We start from the raw sequence: 19,068 nt of genomic DNA, 5'->3' as shown, positions 1-19,068 counted from the left end.
GTAAGATTAAATATCTCAAATAAGGGTGATATTTGCTTGTTTTCTGTCTGATAAGATCATTCTTCTCATGTTAGAGTGTTTTACTTGTTTTAAGTGTTTAGGTCATACTTGCCAACCCTCCCGAATTTTCCGGAAGACTCTCGAAATTCAGCGCCTCTCCCGAAAACCTCCCGGGACAAATCCATCCATCCATCCATTTTCTACCGCTTATTCCCTTTGGGGTCGCGGGGGGCGCTGGAGCCTATCTCAGCTACAATCGGGCGGAAGGCGGGGTACACCCTGGACAAGTCGCTACCTCATCGCAGGGCCAACACAGATAGACAGACAACATTCACACTCACATCCACACACTAGGGCCAATTTAGGAGCTGGAAGCCACGCCCCCTCCAGCTCCATGCGGACCTGAGTGAGGACAGCCTTTTTTCATGACGGGAGGACAACAGGGTGACAAGAACTAAATCATCCAGACTAGAGATAAATTGTATTATTATGTTTATTTTACCTAAAAATAAATTTATTTATTAATTTAAAAAAAAAAAACTAAATACATTTTTACTATATTTTGCTAAAAACATCAAAATTAATTGTATTTTTATTTGTATTTTTTTGTGACTCCTTATTACATCCAGCCATAGAATGATACATTAAAATAAACATATTTGAAATAATTGATTTTAAATTATCATAATTTATTTAAAATGACCATATTTAATTATTAAAATAATTGCTTGTTTATCAACAACTTTAGCATTTTATTCATTACATTTTGAAACTCTCAGAAGCCAAGTTATGTTATATTGCTTAATATTTATTTATGCAAGTTTGAAGTATCAATTATCTAAACACAGTTTTGTTTGCATATTTTCAGGATGTAGATATCTATATCTATATATATATATATATATATATACATATACATATATATATATATATATATATATATATATATATATATATATATATATATATATATATATATATATTAAGTATTTACTTTCATATATATATATATATATATATATATATATATATATATATATATATATATGAAATACTTGACTTGGTGAATTCTAGCTGTCAATATACTCCTCCCCTCTTAACCACGCCCCCAACCACGCCCCCACCCCCCACCTCCCGAAATCGGAGGTCTCAGGGTTGGCAAGTATGGTTCAGGTCCTAAATGATCTCAGTAAGATATTACAGCTTGTTGCTGAGATTTTATGACCTATATTGAGTAGAATATGCTTGAAACTAGAATATCAAGTGTTGCAAAGCTGTGTCATCAACACTCACAAGTATAAAACTACTTTTTTAAAGTAATAATTTCTTATTTCAAGCATGAAAAAAAAAAAAAAGACTTTGACACAATTGTGTCTCATAATTAAAACAGATGACAGCCAAATGGACTTTGCAGTTTTATTTTCAATGAAACAATAGAAAATACGTACTCATATTGTAGTACAGTTGGCACAGTACAGTAAACGGACAGTTAATATTTAAACATTTCAAACTATTTTGAACAGAAATAGTTAATGCACATTCAGATGAATTCTTGATTAATTTAAACATATTGAGCAAAAAGGTCTTTTTTTTCCTACCAAGAAAAGTGCACTTGTAATTAGTGAGAAAATACTTATTTTAAGGTATTTTTGGGTTCATTGAAGTTAGCTAATTTTACTTGTTTTGGAAAGTCTTGACAAGCCACATTTTCTTGTTCTATTGGCAGATAATTTTGCTTAGTTCAAAGAAAATACCCCTCATTTTTGTATTTTTTTTCGTCATGTTTTTGAACACTGACTTTTTGCAGTGTAATGACCTTCTTTAAAAGCTCACTCGGGGTGTCCTGAACCAATATTGACATCAGATATCAATCTGATATCAACAAAAAAAACATATCGGACTATATCGGCTTGCATGCAAACTTTCGGACTTTAGCTCCAAAACAAGCATTTACTTGCTAACAGTTACATGTCAGGTTCAAACACCGAACTATCAAGACAAGAAGCAAGGAATCAGGCAGAGACAGAGTTAAATTTTCATTTTTGCCCTTGAAGGCAAAAAGCATGGGCGCCCCTGCTCTAAATACTATATACTGCTATTACTACTTCTTATTATTATATTACTCAACTATTTTATCATATTTTGACTTTATTCTTATTAATTATACTTATAAGTATCTTTATTCTTATATTTTTTACTCTAGAACGTCATATTTTCCTCCTTAACTGTTATAGTGCAGACAAGGGATTTAATCCCCATTCTTGGGGGATCTTGCGTGAGAGGAAGAGGGGGTTTTATTATTTTGCAATGCAGTCTGCTGAAAATTATGGAAAGCGCCACTCTACTTATGTAGCAACAGACGCGGTGGTCAAAGTTGGAGTTGTTACAAAACACATTTTAAGATATTCAACACTCTACTGCTGTCTGGCGGCTAAAGTTGATAGTGAACCCCGCAATTTGTCACGTTTCATGTGTCAGGTCAACTGTGACGTATGGGGCCATATGAATCCCCTTCCTACTGTAATAGTAAAATGATGACTTTATTCTGATCACATTTTTGCTTTATTTTGTATTTTTCTCAACGTTTTGGGGAGGTTGGGGGCAAGTGGTTAGAGTGTCCGCCCTAAGATCGGTAGGTTGTGAGTTCAAACCCCGGCCGAGTCATACCAAAGACTATAAAAATGGGACCCATTACTTCCCTGCTTGGCACTCAGCATTAAGGGTTGGAATTGGGGGTTAAATCATCAAAAATGATTCCCAGGCGCGGCCACCGCTGCTGCTCACTGCTCCCCTCACCTCCCAGGGGGTGATCAAGGGTGATGGGTCAAATGCAGAGAATAATTTCGCCACACCTAGTGTGTGTGTGACAATCATTGGTACTTTAACTTTTAATTACATTTTTCTTGTACTATAAAATGTTTTCTCATGAAACTTATATGATGTACAAACAAATTACAAAAATATGTTTACAAATATTGACACATTGTCATCTGTAATATAATACAATAGCAAAAAAAATAAAAATAATCTTATAAATCAATGTCCTAATGTGGCTAACAAAGCAATTTAGTGACTCAAATATTGAATATATGTTCGTAAATGCTGAATATTAGTGTTGGATGGCATGAGCAAGTGTACCTAAAGAAGTGTCCGAGGAGTAGACCTTATTTAGCGTTAACCGGAAGTGCACAGCTGTTACTTTTTAAGCTAATAAGCAGTCAACTAATGTAACGTTTAATCTATGTGGGCTTTGACAGTAAGGGAGCCGTTAAATCACAAAAAAAACATGTCAAAAATATCAAATATACCCAAGATGAATAACAGTTGTTAAATAGTGTGGTTATCATAGTTCTTGGTAGTTGTTGCGCTAGCGTGTTAGCATTAGCATTAGCAAAGAGGCGTTCACTTCCTGTGGCAGCATGACGTCAGCTCAAGTTGGAGCATAAAAAGTGCGAGCTGACTGCCAGAAGATCACATTAAAAAGAACAACACTTTGAGGGGGGAAAAGATGGTGCAACAAGGCACCAAGAGTGACTTTAAAGACGGCCGTCTGCTCAAAGCTGGACATCCTCCTGCAGGTACATTTCTTTTTTGGACTTTTCTTTTTCCTGCGACTAAACTTTGTTTAGTTTTGATTTGTTTTGTTCCCACCGTGTTCATGTGTGCGAGTTTATAACCTCACCGAGCATCGCGCTCCTAATACTTTGTGCTGTGATACGACAAAGTCGTGTTAAAAAAAAATTATCAAGTTTTTTTCTATTGCTTTTCACATTTTTGCCAACACAATGATGCACTGTAGTTAGCATCTGGTTAGCTGCCAAGTCAGCCTCCGTGTAAACACACCTTATGTAACAAAGTATGCTCTCGCTCATTTTAACACATTTTATTAAAACATCTTATACATCTTCTCCATCAGGATATTAAGTATTTACTTTCATTAAAAAAAACAACAACACTTGTTGTACTTGGTCCGTCATACACAATTTTTTTTAATTATTAGCCATTGTTATTACGAATAACTTCCTATACCTAGTCTTATATATTGTCCATCCATCCATTTTCTCCTGCTTGTCCCTTTCGAGTCCTATTTGTATAGTGGCATACATTTTTAAAAGTATAAATATCAATAAAGAAAAAAGTTAAAGTACCAATGATTGTCACACACACACCAGGTGTGGCGAAATTATTCTCTGCATTTGACCCTGGGAGGTGATGGGAGCAGTGAGCAGCAGCGGTGGCCGCGCCCAAGAAGCATTTTTGGTGATTTAACCCTCAGATCCAACCCTTGATGCTGAGTGCCAAGCAGGGAGGTAATGGGTCCCATTTTTTATAGTCTTTGGTATGACTCGGCCAAGGTTTAAACTCACAACCTACAGATCTCAGGGTGGGCACTCTAACCACTAGGCCACTGAGTAGGTTACCAGGGTTAGGGTTAGGGTTTATTTATAAGTTTATTTACATAGCCCTAAATCACGAGTGTCTCAAAGGGCTGCACAAGCCACAACGACATCCTCTGCTCAGATCCCACATCAGGGCAAGGAAAAACTCCAAACCCAATGGGATACAATGAGAAACCTTGGAGCAAACCGCAGATGTGGGGACCCCCCCTCCTTGGCGACCGATGCATTGGACGTGGAGTGGATCTAGTGAATAGTGAGAGATGGCAGATCAACTGGCCCCCCAGGGCAACCAGTGCAATGGATGTGTAGTGGAAATTTGTTCTAGCGACTCTAAAAAACTGTAATAGTGTGAGAGTCCAGTCCATAATGGATCTAACATAATAGTGAGAGTCCAGTCCATAGTGCATCTAACATAATAGTGTGAGAGTCCAGTCCATAGTGGATCTAACATAATATTGTGAGAGTCCAGTCCATAGTGGATCTAACATAATAGTGTGAGAGTCCAGTCCATAGTGGATCTAACATAATGGTGTGAGAGTCCAGTCCATAGTGGATCTAATGTAATAGTGTGAGAGTCCAGTCCATAGTGGATCTAACATAATAGTGTGAGAGTCCAGTCCATAGTGGATCTCACATAATAGTGTGAGAGTCCAGTCCATAGTGGATCTCACATAATAGTGTGAGAGTCCAGTCCATAGTGGATCTGACATAATAGTGAGTCCAGTCCATAGTGGATCTGACATAATAGTGAGTCCAGTCCATAGTGGATCTGACATAATAGTGAGTCCAGTCCATAGTGGATCTGACATAATAGTGAGTCCAGTCCATAGTGGATCTAACATAATAATGTGAGAGTCCAGTCCATAGTGGATCTAACATAGTGTGAGAGTCTAGTCCATAGTGGATCTAACATAATGGTGTGAGAGTCCAGTCCATAGTGGATCTAACATAATAGTGTGAGAGTCCAGTCCATAGTGGATCTAACATAATAGTGTGAGAGTCCAGTCCATAGTGGATCTAACATAATAGTGTGAGAGTCCAGTCCATAGTGGATCTAACACAATATTGTGAGAGTCCAGTCCATAGCGGATCTAACATAATAGTGTGAGAGTCCAGTCCATAGCGGATCTAACATAATAGTGTGAGAGTCCAGTCCATAGCGGATCTAACATAATAGTGTGAGAGTCCAGTCCATAGTGGATCTAACATAATAGTGTGAGAGTCCAGTCCATAGTGGATCTAACACAATATTGTGAGAGTCCAGTCCATAGCGGATCTAACATAATAGTGTGAGAGTCCAGTCCATAGCGGATCTAACATAATAGTGTGAGAGTCCAGTCCATAGCGGATCTAACATAATAGTGTGAGAGTCCAGTCCATAGTGGGACCAGCAGGAGATAATCTTGAGTGGCGGCAGGTCAGCAGCGCAGAGACGTCCCCAACTGATGCACAGATGAGCGGTCCATCCCGGGTACTGACTGTGAACAGCTAGCGCCTCATCTGTGGTCCCCTAATAACCTCTCCACACAGGAGAGGGGGGCAGAGCAGAAAAGAGACGGCAGATCAACTGGTCTAAAAGTGTATACAAATGAGTTTTAAGATGGGACTTAAATGCTTCTACTGAGGTAGCATCTCTAACTGTTACCGGTAGAACATTCCATAGTACTGGAGCACGAATAGAAAACGCTCTATAGCCCGCAGACTTCTTTTGGGCTCTGGGAATCGCTAATAAGTCGGAGTTCTTTGAAGTTATATATACGTGCAGATATAACTTGTCTTTAAAACAGAATAATTATGTAGACTTTTTTTTTTTTAAGCACAGCTTACACTTTTTATAGATACTTACTTTATAGAAAAAAAAATATTGGGCATACATTAAAAAAATGCTCTTTATATATTTTTTTTTAAATAAATGCCTTTTTTAAACTCCCTGTAAGGAAGACAAAATTGCATTTTTTTTATTTCTAATGCCAAATGAGAACAAAAATGTAAACCGCTGTCTGTGAGATGAATCATTCACAATGTTTAACTTCCTGTGTAGGGTGAATAATATTTGAATGTCATATGCACCGTGGCCATAAGTCTTGCTGAAGTGAAAAGCATACTTCCTTTTTTTTTTTTTTGCTTTGGCTTTTAAGGTCAGCAGGTGCACCTCCGCCCACTGCCATTTTTTTATTTTTTTAAACTTGTTTTTTTAAATGTGTGTGTGTTACCAGTGAAAGCTGGAGGTAAACGTGTGGCCAAGAAAAGCTTGGAGGAGGCCAGCACACATGGGACTCCAGAGAAACCTCCAAGGAGGTCTGATAAATCCAGGTAAGGTTTCTAATCTGTGAAATTTATGGAATGCAAAAATTAGCTACACCCTTACAATCTCATGAGATATAATGCAGTTGCTGTACCATCCCTATTTAATATGGGCAAGGATCTAAAAGTTGCGGTTACAATAACTTTGTTTTGCCATTTTAATAGTAACCGGTGCAGTGTGCCACTAGATCCAGCAGAGGGAGTTGCAGTTTGTCAGTTGGCTCCCACTTTGTGATATGATCGACTTTATTTATCCCACAATGGGGAAAGTATGTGGTTCCAGTGAATATTCAAATAGTTCACAAAAATAAGGTAAACCTGTGAAAATGAGGGAACCATTAAAGAACACAAAGGATATGTTTATAAAAGAACCACAGCGCTGATTCAACAAGCGCAGCCATTTCTACATACAGCAATAGAAGTAAAACTAGGGATGATGTTCGAAACCGGTTCTCCTGGTTGTTCGATAAGAAAAGAACCAATTCCATGGACTCTAATCCCTTTTTTTTTTTTTTTTTTTTTTTTTGTCCAGCTTCTCAGGCAAATCATATAGTTAATGTAGATGCACATATCGGCTGTTCAGATTTACTTTACAAAAGAGAAGTGTAGGATACTTCTCTTGCTGCCTTATTTGTATTTGACTTTATTAACTGTATTTATATTATCATTTGATGCAGGAGGGGATAGAAAGAGGGGAAAAAAGGAAGACAGAGGGTGAATTGTGGGGCCAAGAGGGGGATTAGACATAGAGCCAACAACAACAACAACAATAGAGCAACATCAGCAAATAGGATATGTACAAATATGATGGTAAAAGTGATAGCAAAGAAGCAATTAGCGAAATAAATAATGATACAGAAATGACAATGAGCATTTTTACACTACAAATACCAATAGAAATAGCACTATTGACAATGAACAATACCAATAATTTACCTCTTATTTTTTCCATGTACAACAACCTATCTGGATTTGATAAGGGAACCGGTTCGATAAGAGGATTCGATAATGGGCTCGAACTCGATAATTTCTTATCAAACATCATCCCTAAGTAAAACACAATGAAAAGCTAAAAATTAGCAATAAGTGATACATATTGTGCACATTTGAAAGCCCCATGCATAGAAAAACGACAACTAAAAACCCCTCTGCAGTGCTCCACGTTATTGTCAGCTGGGGTTGATTATTTAATTTAGATTTAAAGGCCTACTGAAATGCTATTTTCTTATTTAAACGGGGATAGCAGGTCCATTCTATGTGTCATACTTGATCATTTCGCGATATTGCCATATTTTTGCTGAAAGGATTTAGTAGAGAACATCGACGATAAAGTTTGCAACTTTTGGTCGCTGATAAAAAAGCCTTGCCTGTACCGGAAGTAGCAGACGATATGTGCGTGACGTCACAGGTTGTGGAGCTCCTCACATCTGCACATTGTTTACAATCATGGCCACCAGCAGCGAGAGCGATTCCGACCGAGAAAGCGACGATTTCCCCATTAATTTGAGCGAGGATGAAAGATTTGTGGATGAGGAAAGTGAGAGTGAAGGACTAGAGGGCAGTGGGAGCGATTCAGATAGGGAAGATGCTGTGAGAGGCGGGTGGGACCTGATATTCAGCTGGGAATGACTAAAACAGTAAATAAACACAAGACATATATATACTCTATTAGCCACAACACATCCAGGCTTATATTTAATATGCCACAAATTAATCCCGCATAACAAACACCTCCCCCCTCCCGTCCATATAACCCGCCAATACAACTCAAACACCTGCACAACACACTCAATCCCACAGCCTAAAGTACCGTTCACCTCCCCAAAGTTCATACAGCACATATATTTCCCCAAAGTCCCCAAAGTTACGTACGTGACATGCACATAGCGGCACGCACGTACGGGCAAGCGATCAAATGTTTAGAAGCCGCAGCTGCATGCGTACTCACGGTTCTGCGTATCCAACTCAAAGTCCTCCTGGTAAGAGTCTCTGTTGTCCCAGTTCTCCACAGGCCAATGGTAAAGCTTGACTGTCATCTTTCGGGAATGTAAACAATGAAACACCGGCTGTGTTTGTGTTGCTGCAGTCGGCCTCAATACACCGCTTCCCACCTACAGCTTTCTTCTTTGCTGTCTCCATTGTTCATTGAACAAATTGCAAACGATTCACCAACACAGATGTCCAGAATACTGTGGAATTTTGCGATGAAAACAGACGACTTAATAGCTGGCCACCATGCTGTCCCAAAATGTCCTCTACAATCTGTGACATCACGTGCAGACGTCATCATACCGAGACGTTTTCAGCAGGATATTTCGCGCGAAATTTAAAATTGCACTTTAGTAAGCTAACCCGGCCGTATTGGCATGTGTTGCAATGTTAAGATTTCATCATTGATATATAAACTATCAGACTGCGTGGTCGGTAGTAGTGGGTTTCAGTAGGCCTTTTAATAATAATAATAATAATTGTCAGCATGGCCAGACACAAGAAAAGGCCCAATAAAGTGACCAAGAGCGCCAACACCGTCCTAGGCCACCCACTAGCTCTCGGCCAATGTCTGATCCCCGCGGATGATTTAAAGTAAGAATCTGGCCAGGGAGACCGAAATGTCCAATACATGCTCATCCAGCCAGTACTTTGTCAATCATCCTCCCCATGACAACCGATGGCAAACACAGCACAAACCTCCACCCTCGCTCCTGTCTCTTTCTCCGCATCTCCACTGGATCCTCCGGTCTCTACATGCAGACTCCGGTGTGAGAGAGAGCCAGCAACTGGTCTCTGGCGCCAACAACCGAGCCATGACCAAAAGACTACCCCCCCCCAAGACCGATGCATAAATCCGCCAAAAAGCAGCAAAGAAGTCACAAAAGAACCACCCCTCTTTGGGCTGTCCCGTAGGGGCTCGGACCAAATGGCAGAAATGCATGAAAACATGGGAAACCTCAAAGGGGGACATGTCAGAGTGTCAGTGGCGCCATCTTGGGGGGAAAAACCCAAAACTGCCACCACTTACGGGACAGGAGAAGAACAGTATGGCTGCCATAATTTATGATTTATCAACAAACTCGGGTCAAGGGTTGATAATAGTGATGCACAGATTTTCCGGGGGGGGGAAGCAAAATGCTTTTATTTGCTAGTGGGCTACAAAAGTAAACATGAGTTAAAAGAACAAAAACGGGTGTTAACAGCTTTGGCTGTTGGCAACCTTCTGACACAGCTTTTTAACACTGCACAAAATGGCAGTAGTTGCATTTGACTTCTGAAGACCTTATCTACCTCTACATGCACTTCTCCACTGAAATTCATGCATGTTATAATGGTCGTACTGTTAACTATAAACTCATCAGCAGTTTTATTGCTGACTGACATTACTTAGGGACCGCAATGTCCCTTTGGGACTGAGGACCCTATTTTAATTCTAAGGTTTTATTATTATTATTCCGTCGCCTCTTTGAGCTGTAATTTGACCCTCTTAACATGCTTCAAAACTCACTATATTTGACACACACCAGGACTGGCGAAAATTGCCATCTAATAAAAAACCAAACCCCAAAACTTAAAATTGCGCTCTTGCGCCCCCTAGGAAAAAAACAGACAAAACTGCTTGTAACTTCCGGTAGGAATGTCGTAGAGACATGAAACAAAAACCTCTATGTAGGTCTGACTTAGACTTACATTTCATACATTGACATCCTTCAGCAAAAACAACAGGAAGTTGGCAATTCTCCCTTCAAAACAAAAGCTTAGTAAAAACAGTCACTTTTGCCTCTTTGAGCTGTAATTTGACCCCTTTAACATGCTTCAAAACTCACCAAACTGGACACACGCATCAGGACTGGCAAAAATTGCGATCTAATAAAAAAAACCAACCCCAAAACTCAAAATTGCGCTCTAGTGCCCCTAGGAAGAAAACACAGACACAACTGCTCCTAGGAAGAAAACTCAGACAAAACTGCCTGTAACTTCCAGTACAGTAGGAATGTCTTAAAGACATGAAACAAAAACCTCTATGTAGGTCTCACTTAGACCTACATTTCATATATTGACAACCCCCAACAAAAATCAACAGGAAGTTTGCAATTTTTAAAAGTTTTGTAAAAACCGTTCACCTTTTTTCAAACATTATCTCCTCTGAGCGCGTTTGTCGTGTCGGTTTCAAACTAGCACAGGATAGAGATTGAACCCTTCTGATTAAAAGTTGACTAAAGAGTTTTAATTACTGCTCCGGTTTGGATTTTATGTGCCGTCAAAGTCGGTCCCGTCCATCGCTGCTTGCAGCTTTAATTCTGTTTGTTTTTTAAAGGCTGCCCAAGTAGTCTGGTCAGCAAACACCAACACAGTTCATGTGAAAGTTGTGTCCATGTTGTTCACTATGTAAATAAATACATGCATGTTGGGTTTGTGTTGCTATCATTTGAAAGCGTTACTGCCTAGTTCGGTGGTCAGCAACCCGCGGCTCTCGAGCCACATGCAGCTCTTTAGTGCCACCCTAATGGCTCCCTGGAGCATTTTTTTTTTTTTAAAGGATTGAAAATGGAAGAATACGGGGGGAAAATACAAACAAATGCTACAGTTTGTTTACATGTAAAATCTCCATCCATCCATTTTCTACCACTTGTCCCTTTTGGGGGTGCTGGAGCCTATCTCAGCTGCACATGGGCGGAAGGTGGACAAGTTGCCACCTCATCACTGGGCCAACACAGATAGACCGACAACATTCACACTCACATTCACACACTAGGGCCAATTTAGTGTATCCAATCAATCTATTCCCAGGTGCATGTCTTTGTGCATGTAAAATCTTCCACTCTTTTTGTCTCATTTTGTCCACCAAAAGTTTTATGCTGTGTGTCTGAATGCACAAAGGTGAGCTTTGTTTTTATTGACTTGTAGTGCTAATCAGGCATATTTGGTCAGCATGATTGCAAGCTAATCAATGCTAACATGCTATTTAGGCTAGCTGTATGTACATATTGCATCATTATGCCTCATTTGTAGTTTTTTTTTAATTTTAATAAATTAATTTTTTGTACATTTGTAGTTACATTTGAGCTAATTGAATTTCCTTTTATCGTGTTTGTGTATATAATTTAGTTTTGCGTGTCTCATGACACATTATCTGTATGTAATGACTGCATTTCTGTGCCATATTGTTCCAGACCACAGCCAATATTACCTAGCTTGCTAAATATTGTAATGAATCTATTAAAAGACAGCCTGCCGTTTCCTTTTACTTGGACACACACATCTATTCCTTTTTTTTGGCCAGTAATTTCCAAGAGTTATCTCACCTTCTGAGTAACCTCTGATTTACTAATGGTTTCTAATGTTGTAAAAATGTGTAGAATAAATATTATATTATAACATTTCCGTCAAAAAAGACACATTGATAGTCATTTTGATAGTAGGCTAATATAGTCACTTACGTCGTGTTGCCTTCATTATAAGCCTTGTATACGGCTTTTCTTTGTTGCGGCTCCAGACAGATTAGTTGTTTTGAATGTTTGATCCAATATGGCTCTTTCAACGTTTTGGGTTGCTGACCCCTGGCTTAGTTCTAATAATACATTTAGTTGTTGGATATTCCATCCATTTCTACCGCTTGTCGCGTGGGGTGCTGGAGCCTATCCCAGCTGTATTCGGGCGGAAGGCGGTGTACACCCTGAACAAGTCGCCAACACAGACAACATTCACACATTAGTGTTGCCAATCAACCTATCCCCAGGTGCATGTCTGTGGAGGTGGGTAGAAGCCCACACAGTCACGGAGAGAACGTGCAAACTCCACACAGAAAGACCCTCAAGCCTGGGATCAAACCCAGGACCTTCTTATTGTGAGGCACACGTGCTAACCTCTGTTCCACTGTGCTGCCCCATTGAGTACAGTGGTTCTTTAACTTTTTTTCAACCAAATACGACCTCAGACAAACTTGGCTCTCCAGGTACCACCATAATGACCAACTATTATTAATTAAATAATATTAAATATCCATCCATCCATTTTCTACCACTTGTCCCTTTTGGGGTCGCGGCGGGTGCTGGAGCCTATATTTTATATTATTATAACAAGGCAGATTTTATTTAACAAAAATCCCCAATATTTTTGGCCACTGTAATATAAAGTTAAAGTACCAATGATTGTCACACACACTAGGTGTGGTGAAATTATTCTCTGCATTTGACCCATCCCCTTGGTCCACCCCCTGGGAGGTGAGGGGATCAGTGAGAAACGGCGGTTGTTGCGCCCGGGATTTTTTTTTTTTTTTTTGTGATTTAACCCCCAATTCCAACCCCTTGATGCTGACAGACTTAAAGTGCAAGATGTCCTGTAAAAATAAAGTTAAAGTACCAATGATTGTCACACACACACACACACACGAGGTGTGGCGAAATGATTCTCTGCATTTGACCATTACCCTTGATCACTCCCTGGGAGGTGAGGGGAGTAGTGAGCAGCAGCGGTGGCCGTGCCCGGGAATAATGTTTGGTGATTTCCAACCCTTGATGTTGATTGCCAAGCAGGGAGGTAATGGGTCCCATTTTTATAGTCTTTGGTATGACTCGGCCGGGGTTTGAACTCAGGGCGGACACTAACCACAAGGCCGCTAAGCAGGTCACACACTGTTTGAATATAGAAATAAAACACTACTTTTTAATCAAGTGGTATTTTTTTTTGGCGTACCACTAGATGGCGCCCATACCACAGTCTGAAATCACTGATGTAGTATAATTACTTTAAATGTTAGCTTGATTTGTTGTTGATCCCCCCTGCATCAGGCCTGGGTCCAGTGTTAACAGGATGCAACAAGTTGGTCTCCTTCTGTCAGGACCTCTTGACAAGGTAAACACACTTTTTTTTCTTCTTCTTATTTGTATTACCTAAGCAGAACGTTTTTCTTTAGTATTTTAAAATTGTTTCCAGTTGAGCCATGACTTCCCAGAGACGCCAGTGAGCGTGAGGCACAGCAAACTGCGGCCCGCTGTGGAGAAGCTTCACTCTCCTCGGACCTTCATAATCCAGCAGCCCAGGAAGTACTAGAGGATGGAAGTCCATGTTTAAAGATGCTTGACATAGCTCTCGGGCTTGTAGATAAGCTTAACTGCTTTCTTCTTCATCTGGTTACACTTTAGAGGATACTAACCATGTTCCCTGTAGCATAGTGACTTAACATGTTTACCCCATCTATATTTAGCCTTCTTTTGATCTGTAATGTGAATTTCCTTCATTGAAACATCTTTTGTACGGCTTGGCACTTCATACAATAAATAAAAACAATTGTATAACTTATGCAATGTCACTCAATGACCACTGGGTGGCGAATGGTTTCAATTAAGACAATGCACAGTTTAAAAATAACACCATCAATAGTAATTTATTTTATGCTTGATTTAATTGAATTAAGGTTAATTTAACATGTTTTGTAGTAGTGGTGTAGAAGTCAACTATCACACATGTTCATGCAGTTAACCAAAATATACAAACTGCATTGTCACCTGAGGAGTCCAAATAGGTGTGGGTAGTAACGTGCTACTTTTACGTTGACTTGTTGGATCGGTTTTATTTGTCAGATTAGTTTTAATGCTACATCTACTTTTACATAAAAGTTAAAGTACTACTGATGGTGTGGTGAAATTAACCTCTGCATTTGACCCATCCCCTTGTTCCACCCCCTGGGAGGTGAGGGGAGCAGTGAGCAGCAGTGGTGGCCGTGCTTGGGAATCATTTTTGGTGATTTAACCCCCAATTCCAACCCTTGATGTCGGTTGCCAGGCAGGGAGGTAATGGGTCCCATTTTTATAGTCTTTGGTATGACTCGGCCGGGGTTTGAACTCACGACCTACCGATCTCAGGGCGGACGCTCTCTAACCACAAGGCCACTGTTAGGTACTTTTTGTTGTATTAAGTATTTTTGTAAAAATGACACTTTACTTTAACTGTTACATTGACTTTCACTCCAATCGCTGCATTTACTTACATCCTTTTATGTAAAAAAAACAGTAATGTTATGCCTTTATGTACAGTACAGACCAAAAGTTTAGACACCCCTTCTCATTCAGTGTGTTTTTTTTATTTCCATGACTATTTACATTGTAGATTGTCACATCAAAACTATGAATGAACACATGTGGAGTTATGTACTTTTACAAAAAAAAGGTGAAATAACTGAAAACGTGTTTTATATTCTAGTTTCTTCAAGATAGCCACCCTTTGCTCTGATTACTGCTTTGCACACTCTTGGCATTCTTTCATCGAGCTATCTGTGGTCACCTCCTAATAACTACACAGGAGAGGGAGGCAGAAAAGAGACGGCAGATCAACTGGTCTAAAAGGAGGGTTAAAGGCATAAATATTACTAACAACTGTCATTCTGATGCAGTGTATCTATAGAATTCTGCAAATTGGATACCTCTGACAGTGGTGCTGTGCTACCTTTTTGTATAAGTCAAGTTTTATTTATTTTTTTAATAACCCCATGTATAAGTGTGCCACAGTGCGTCATGTGTTTAAAACAGAGCGCTGCAGTCAAGAATGTTCCTGCTGACACATGCCTCTGCAGAGGTCAGAGACATGTTGCAGCACCTGGTGGTCCTCTGCCCCTCAGACTTGCTACATTTCACTGGCAATAGTGTGTCTGCACTCTCTGTCAAGCATGTGAAGGGCCTGGCTGACCCTGGAACAAACCACTTCTTACACACAGGACTGAGAAAAATGTGGTTCAAGCTGTGAAGTACGAAGACCGGGTCATTGTTATTCTAAGTTCATTGTATAAGAAAAAAATTATAATAGTTTTTGATATACACTATATTGCCAAAAAAAATGTGGCCACCTGCCTTTACTCACATATGAACTTGAAGTGCTATCCCACGGAATTGTCCAAAATGTTTTGGTATCCTGGAGCATTCAAAGTTCCTTTCACTAGAACTAAGGGGCCAAGTCCAACTCCTGAAAAACAACCCCCACATCATAATTCCTCCTCCACCAAATTTCACACTCTGTACAATGCAGTCCGAAATGTAGCGTTTCTCTGGCAACCTCCAAACCCAGACTGGTCCATCAGATTGCCAGATGGAAAAGCGTGATTCATCAGTCCAGAAAAGGCGTCTCCACTGCTCTAGAGTCCAGTGGCGACGTGCTTTACACCACTGCATCCTACGCTTTGCATTGGACTTGGTGATGTATGGCTTAGATGCAGCTGCTTGGCCATGGAAACCCATTCCATGAAGCTCTCTGTGTACTGTACGTGGGCTAATTGGAAGGTCACATGAAGTTTGGAGCTGTGTAGCAACTGACTGTGCAGAAAGTCTTTGCACTATGCGCTTCAGCATCCGCCGACCCCTCTCTGTCAGTTTACGTGGCTGAGTTGCTGTTGTTCCCAAACTCTTCACTTTTCTTATAATAAAGTTGACTTCGGAATATTTAGGAGCGAGGAAATTTCACGACTGGATTTGTTGCACAGGTGGCATCCTATGACAGTTCCACGCTGGAAATCACTGAGCGCGGCCCATTCTTTCACAAATGTTTGTAGAAACAGTCTCCATGCCTAAGTGCTTGATTTTATACACCGGGCTAAGTGATTAGCACACCTGATTCTCATCATTTGGATGGGTGGCTAAATACTTTTGGCAATATAGTGTACTTCACTGTTTGCAGACAAAACAACATAAAAGAAAGTGGCCACAAGAGGGTGCTGTTGGTTCAAGTGCATTGACTTATTTAGAAACAGCTCTCAGTAAGATCATGTAGTTCTACACCACAATGAGAAGCAAACTGTTAATCATTTACAAAATGAACAATAAATAACCCTTTAGGATAGTGTAACTACTCCAATTAATCACGCGAATAGCAAAACGTCACAATTCAAGAGTAGCATCAACTTATCTTGTCTTCAATATCTTGGTTATGTGGCGTTCACGGACCAAAGGGGAGGAGACTGGTGAGCCTCGCCGCACATATGACCTCATGCTCGGAAGGGGGAGGAGTCCAGCGTCCGCTCAGTCTACCTTAGCGCTGGTGGTGCATCAAGTGGGAGCGTGTGTATGGAGTTACTCTCAAATTTTGGAGAAAAGTTGTTTTTGAGGAAGGAACTTACTCCCATGACATTTATCAGGTAAGATTTGGTGATCATGTCTATTATTCCTAATAGTGTGTTCAGGAGGGGAAATGTTGGGACATGTCCGCCGAGCAGTCACATCCAGCGGGACTGACAGCAGCATAGAGGGGCTTTTTTACTTTATAAACATTTCTGACTATTATCCGCAACGCTGCGTTTTCATTCACTAGTAAGTCGTTAAATGTAACGCGCTAACTCGTCCACTCGCTGAGTGAACTTTTACTCGGTTGGAAACTTTTTGGTTAGGTAGTGACTCCCTGAACGCAACACGCTGGTCAAAGTGATAAAAGCTAATGTTAGCATGCTAGCTTATTGAGGCTTTATTAATAATGTCTTTAAATCACACTTACGTCTCTTTTACGGAAGAGTTAGAGCTAGCTAACGCACGTGTTTGTTTGGTCTTAATAAATGACATAAGTATATGTCATCAGTATTTACCATGAATTGATTAACGTGGACCCCATAACTTAAACAAGTTGAAAAACTTATTCGGGTGTTACCATTTAGTGGTCAATTGTACGGAATATGTACTGTACTGTGCTAATCTACTAATAAAAGTTTCAATCAATCAATCAAAATTAACACTAATTATGCTAATATACCCAAACTGTGTCAATTGTCAACACACACCTGATACAAAACAAGATAATGATTATAATACAACCACAAACATTATCAGGAACTTACCCGGTTGAACTTTAAAAAACAAAACAAAAACACACTTTTTTATTTTTATTTTTCATTGTTTACAATTATACTGTAAATACACATATAATACTAGGTCAGACTGTTTTACTAAAGTAGGTAAATACAAACTTTACTTACTTATTTAAATTTTAAAGGGGGACTGCACTTTATTTTGAAATTTTGCCGATCGTTCACAGTCTTTATGAGGGACAAACGTGGACCCCAACTTAAACAAGTTGAAAAACTTATTCGGGTGTTACCATTTAGTGATCAATTGTACGGAATATGCACTGTACTGTGCTAATCTACTAATAAAAGTATCAATCAATCAAAATTAACACTAATTACGCTAATACACCCAAACAATGCCAATTGTCAACACACACCTGATACAAAACAATATAATGATTATAATACAACCACAAACATTATCAGGAACTTACCCGGTTGAACTTTAAAAAACAAAACAAAACAAAAACACCCATTTTTATTTTTTACAATTATACTGTAAATACACATATAATACTAGGTCAGACTGTTTTGCTAAAGTAGGTAAATACAAACTTTACTTACTTATTTAAATTTTAATGGGGGACTGCACTTTATCTTGAAATTTTGCCTATCGTTCACAGTCCTTATGAGGGACAAACGTGGACCCCGACTTAAACAAAATGAAAAACATATTCGGGTGTTACCATTTAGTGGTCAATTGTACGGAATATGTACTGTACTGTGCTAATCTACTAATAAAAGTTTCAATCAATCAATCAAAATGAACACTAATTACGCTAATATACCCAAACTACGTCAATTGTCAACACACACCTGATACAAAACAAGATAATGATTATAATACAACCACAAACATTATCAGTAACTTACCCGGTTGAACTTTAAAAAACAAAACAAAACAAAAACACCCTCTTTTTTTTTCTTTTTTTTTTTTTTTTACAATTATACTGTAAATACACATATAATACTAGGTCAGACTGTTTTACTAAAGTAGGTAAATACAAACTTTATTTACTTATTTAAATTTTAATGGGGGACTGCACTTTATTTTGAAATTTTGCCGATCGTTCACAGTCCTTATGAGGTACAAACGTGGACCCGACTTAAACAAGTTGAAAAACGCATTCGGGTGTTACCATTTAGTGGTCAATTGTACGGAATATGTACTGTACTGTGCTAATCTACTAATAAAAGTTCCAATCAATCAATCAAAATGAACACTAATTACGCTAATATACCCAAACTACGCCAATTGTCAACACACACCTGACACAAAACAAGATAATGATTATAATACAACCACAAACATTATCAGGAACTTACTTATAATACAACCATAAACATTATCAGGAACTTACCCGGTTGAACTTTAAAAAACAAAACAAAACAAAAACACCCTTTTTTATTTGTATTTTTCATTTTTTACAATTATACTGTAAATACACATATAATACTAGGTCAGACTGTTTTACTAAAGTAGCTAAATACAAACTTTACTTACTTATTTACATTTTAAAGGGGGACTGCACTTTATTTGGAAATGTTGCC

The 19,068-nt window shown here is 39.1% G+C and overlaps 2 protein-coding genes across 3 annotated transcripts in view; both read left to right on the top strand.

The window, feature by feature from the left end:
- Nucleotides 1–3,410: 3,410 nt before the first annotated feature.
- LOC133613230 (death-associated protein-like 1 homolog) lies at nucleotides 3,411–13,997 on the top strand. The gene is made up of 4 exons (XM_061970622.1): nucleotides 3,411–3,578; nucleotides 6,617–6,713; nucleotides 13,487–13,550; nucleotides 13,632–13,997. The coding sequence occupies exons 1-4, from the start codon at nucleotides 3,509–3,511 to the stop codon at nucleotides 13,746–13,748; spliced, it is 348 nt and encodes a 115-aa protein (XP_061826606.1). The 5' UTR covers nucleotides 3,411–3,508; the 3' UTR covers nucleotides 13,749–13,997.
- A 2,667-nt stretch (nucleotides 13,998–16,664) lies between these two features.
- Nucleotides 16,665–19,068, top strand: part of LOC133613775 (protein TANC1-like) — a 256,853-nt gene continuing 254,449 nt past the window's right edge. For both annotated transcript variants that reach the window (XM_061971555.1, XM_061971553.1), the window contains exon 1: nucleotides 16,665–16,818. The gene's annotated coding sequence lies outside the window, so the exon portion shown is untranslated. The remainder of the gene's footprint in view (nucleotides 16,819–19,068) is intronic.

The sequence above is a fragment of the Nerophis lumbriciformis genome, linkage group LG13 (genome assembly GCF_033978685.3).
Source record: "Nerophis lumbriciformis linkage group LG13, RoL_Nlum_v2.1, whole genome shotgun sequence".
Classification (NCBI taxonomy): domain Eukaryota; kingdom Metazoa; phylum Chordata; class Actinopteri; order Syngnathiformes; family Syngnathidae; genus Nerophis; species Nerophis lumbriciformis.
This window is presented reverse-complemented; position numbering and strand designations above follow the sequence as displayed.